At 40.7% G+C, this 3,019-nt stretch overlaps 1 protein-coding gene across 1 annotated transcript; it reads right to left on the bottom strand.

Annotated features, from left to right (window-relative positions):
• Positions 1-2,074: 2,074 nt before the first annotated feature.
• LOC101630451 (olfactory receptor 1E5) lies at positions 2,075-3,019 on the bottom strand. The gene has a single exon (XM_004685127.1). The coding sequence runs from the start codon at positions 3,017-3,019 to the stop codon at positions 2,075-2,077; it is 945 nt and encodes a 314-aa protein (XP_004685184.1).

The following is a 3,019-nucleotide window of genomic DNA, read 5'->3' as shown; positions in this document are numbered from 1 at the left end:
TGCACAGAGGCTTTTCAGTGTGATGTAGCCCTATTTGTTTATTTTTGCTTTTGTTTTCCTTTTTGTTGGAGTTGAGTCCCCAAAGAGATCTCTGAAGACAATGTCTCAGAAACTGTTTTGCTGTCGTATCTACTTTATGGTCTCCAGTCTCATATCCAAGTCTTTGATCCATTTTGAAGTAATTATCGTGTATGGTGTGAGATAGTGGTCTAGTTTCGTTCTTTTGTATGTGGCTGTTCAATTTCCTTCCCTTTCTCCCTCTGTAGTGATCACATTGCCCAGGTGATCACCTATCCACTTAGATGTGGATTTAATTCTGGGCGTTCAGTTCTATTCCATTGGTCTGTATATTTATTTCTATTTCAATACTGTACCATTTTTATTACCACAGTTTTGTAGGAGTAGGAGTGTGTCAAATTGATAATTTGGGGCCTCTTGTGGTTGACATATTTTTCAATAATGTTTCCTCTGTTTTTTGAAGAATTGCAACTTTGATATGGATTGTACTGAATCTTTATATTGCTTTGGGCAAGAGGCCATTTTAACATTATCTCTCAGTCAAAATAATTTTTAAAATAGCAAATAAGCACTATCTAAAAGATTTTCAATATTAGTGTTACAAGGATATAAATAAACCAGAATTTTAATAAACTGCTTATAAGCATATAAATTGGTATGGTCACTTTGGAAATCTCTTTGGTAATATTTACTATATTAAGATATAGGCATATTCTATGACCCAACAATTTTACTTCTATGTAAACATATAAGAAAAGACATACATGAAAATATTCATATTAGCATAATGTGTAATAATTACTCAGAATTCAAAAGGAACAGACATACTACTCTATGAATGAGTCTCATTTTTTGAGATTCATATAAAACACAAAAAAAATACAAAGGAACACATATGATTCTTGTTTACACGAAGTACAAAATAATCTAATCTAATAATAGAACTCAGATCAATAAGTTACAGTGTCAGGAAATAGTTGGATAATTAATTGCATTTTTTAATCTTTAAAATGGCAATGATACCTTTGTGGAACCATTATAAGAGTAGAATAAATAGCTAGCCCTCCCTAGTGGCACAGCAGGTTAGGACGCAGCACTGCAAGCTAGCCGCAGCCGCAGTTCGATCCCTGCCTGCCCCGGAGGTGATCCACATGGCATGGCAGACCTCTCCTGACCCACCTGCTGCTCCCCTCAGCAGTGTACCTCATCCATCTGCCTGTTCTGCTCCCCACTTTGTCTCTGGTGAAGCCCTTCACCACCCCTGCCCCTCTGGCCTGCACCCCAGTTCTGTATGAATTAATTAATTAATTAATTAATTAATTAATTAATTAATTAATTAATTAAAAAGAGTAGAATAAGTAAAGGGTACAAACTCCAAATATCAAGCTGGAGAGTGACATAAGCTATTAACCAGTCTCTGGGTGCCCACACTAACTCACAGGGTAAACTTAGGTGCCCAGAGATGACCTAGCTCCCTGGGACAAACTACACTACTGTAGCAGTATAAACAGACAGTTCACAGGTGGTTCAGGTTGGGCCAAACAGATAGTGTAGACATAAAAATAAGCCAGAAGAGGAAAGGGTAAGAGATAGAATGATCTGATTCCTTATTCAAAAAAGGTTAAAGGATATGTATTCAATGATAAGAAGTTCACTTTAGCAGTGGTAGGCAGGAAATTGAGGTGTTTGAGTTTTAATGTGTATTGACCAGAGAGAACAGACTATTTGAAGCAGAGTTTTGACTAAAAAAAAAAAGTCAACATGATAAATTAGTTGTGAAGCAAATGGAGTCAGAAACCTCATTTAAAAGCTGTAAAACTATGCTTCATTAGAGTCTCCAGGAAGACCAAAGGGAAGACCTTCCGAGCATGTCGTTGGACTCTCCTTTCCTGTCCAACTGTCTACCTTCTCTTTATCTTTTCTACTTACTGTACAATTATTCACTATGCCATTTAACAGAAAGTTGAAAAGTATTAAAAAAATTGCAGATCAATATTCCAAGCTTAATATCAGCACATCACCTGAATAAAATATGTAAACATCCCAAGCTTTATTATTATAGGTAAAAAGGAATTTTCTTTTTGCTAAAGACTCTTCCCAAGGCACCTTTCATGTCTCTGTTTCTCAGGCTGTAGATAAAGGGGTTCAGCATGGGGGTTACCACAGTGTACATCATAGCCATGACAGTCTCCTTAACAGTGGAATTATTAGATGAAGGGATTAAATAAAGTCCAATGACTGTTCCATAGAACAGCGACACCACAGAGAGGTGGGAGCCGCAGGTGGAGAAAGCCTTGCGGATCCCCCTGGCAGAAGGGACCCGCAGGATGGAGGACACGATTCGCGCGTAGGACGTGATGATGAGTAGGAATGGAACGACGAGAATGAGGCCCCCCATGATGAAGATCACCAGCTCGTTAACACGCGTGTCCGAGCAGGACAGCTTCAGCAGAGCAGACATGTCACAGAAAAAGTGGGGGATCACATTGTCTGCACAAAACCACAATCTGGCCATAAGCAGAGTGTGCAACATGGCGTGGAATGTGGTCACCACCCAGGACAGTGCCACCAGGGCCACACAGAGCCTGGGGCTCATAATAGAGGTGTAGTGCAGAGGGAAGCAGATGGCCACGTAGCGGTCATAGGCCATGGCCACCAGGAGGAAGCTCTCCAGGTCTGCAAAAAACAGGAAGAAGTACATTTGGGTCAGACAGCCGGCATAGGGGATGGAAGGGACCCGGCTCTGCATGTTCTGGAGCAACTTGGGCATCGTGACGGAGGAGAAGCAGAGGTCAGAGAAGGACAAATTGCTGAGAAACATATACATGGGCGTGTGGAGGTGAGAGTCCAGGCGAATGAGGATGATGATGAGAAGGTTCCCCAAGATGGTGGTAAGGTACATGGCTAGGAACAGGGCATAGAACAGGTTCTGCTGCTCTGGCCTGATGGGTAAGCCCAGGAGGAGAAATTCTGATATGACAGTTTGATTTCTTCCTGTCAT

The sequence above is a fragment of the Condylura cristata genome, unplaced genomic scaffold (genome assembly GCF_000260355.1).
Source record: "Condylura cristata isolate star-nosed mole 26May11 unplaced genomic scaffold, ConCri1.0 scaffold00017, whole genome shotgun sequence".
In the NCBI taxonomy this organism is placed as follows: Eukaryota; Metazoa; Chordata; class Mammalia; order Eulipotyphla; family Talpidae; genus Condylura; species Condylura cristata.
Note: the sequence above shows the minus strand (reverse complement) of the source record. Positions and strands in the feature narration are given on the sequence as shown.

Coding starts and splice junctions, on each gene's coding strand:
- LOC101630451 (XM_004685127.1), bottom strand. CDS start 3,019: ATGACAGGAAGAAATCAAACTGTCATATCAGAATTTCTCCTCCTGGGC.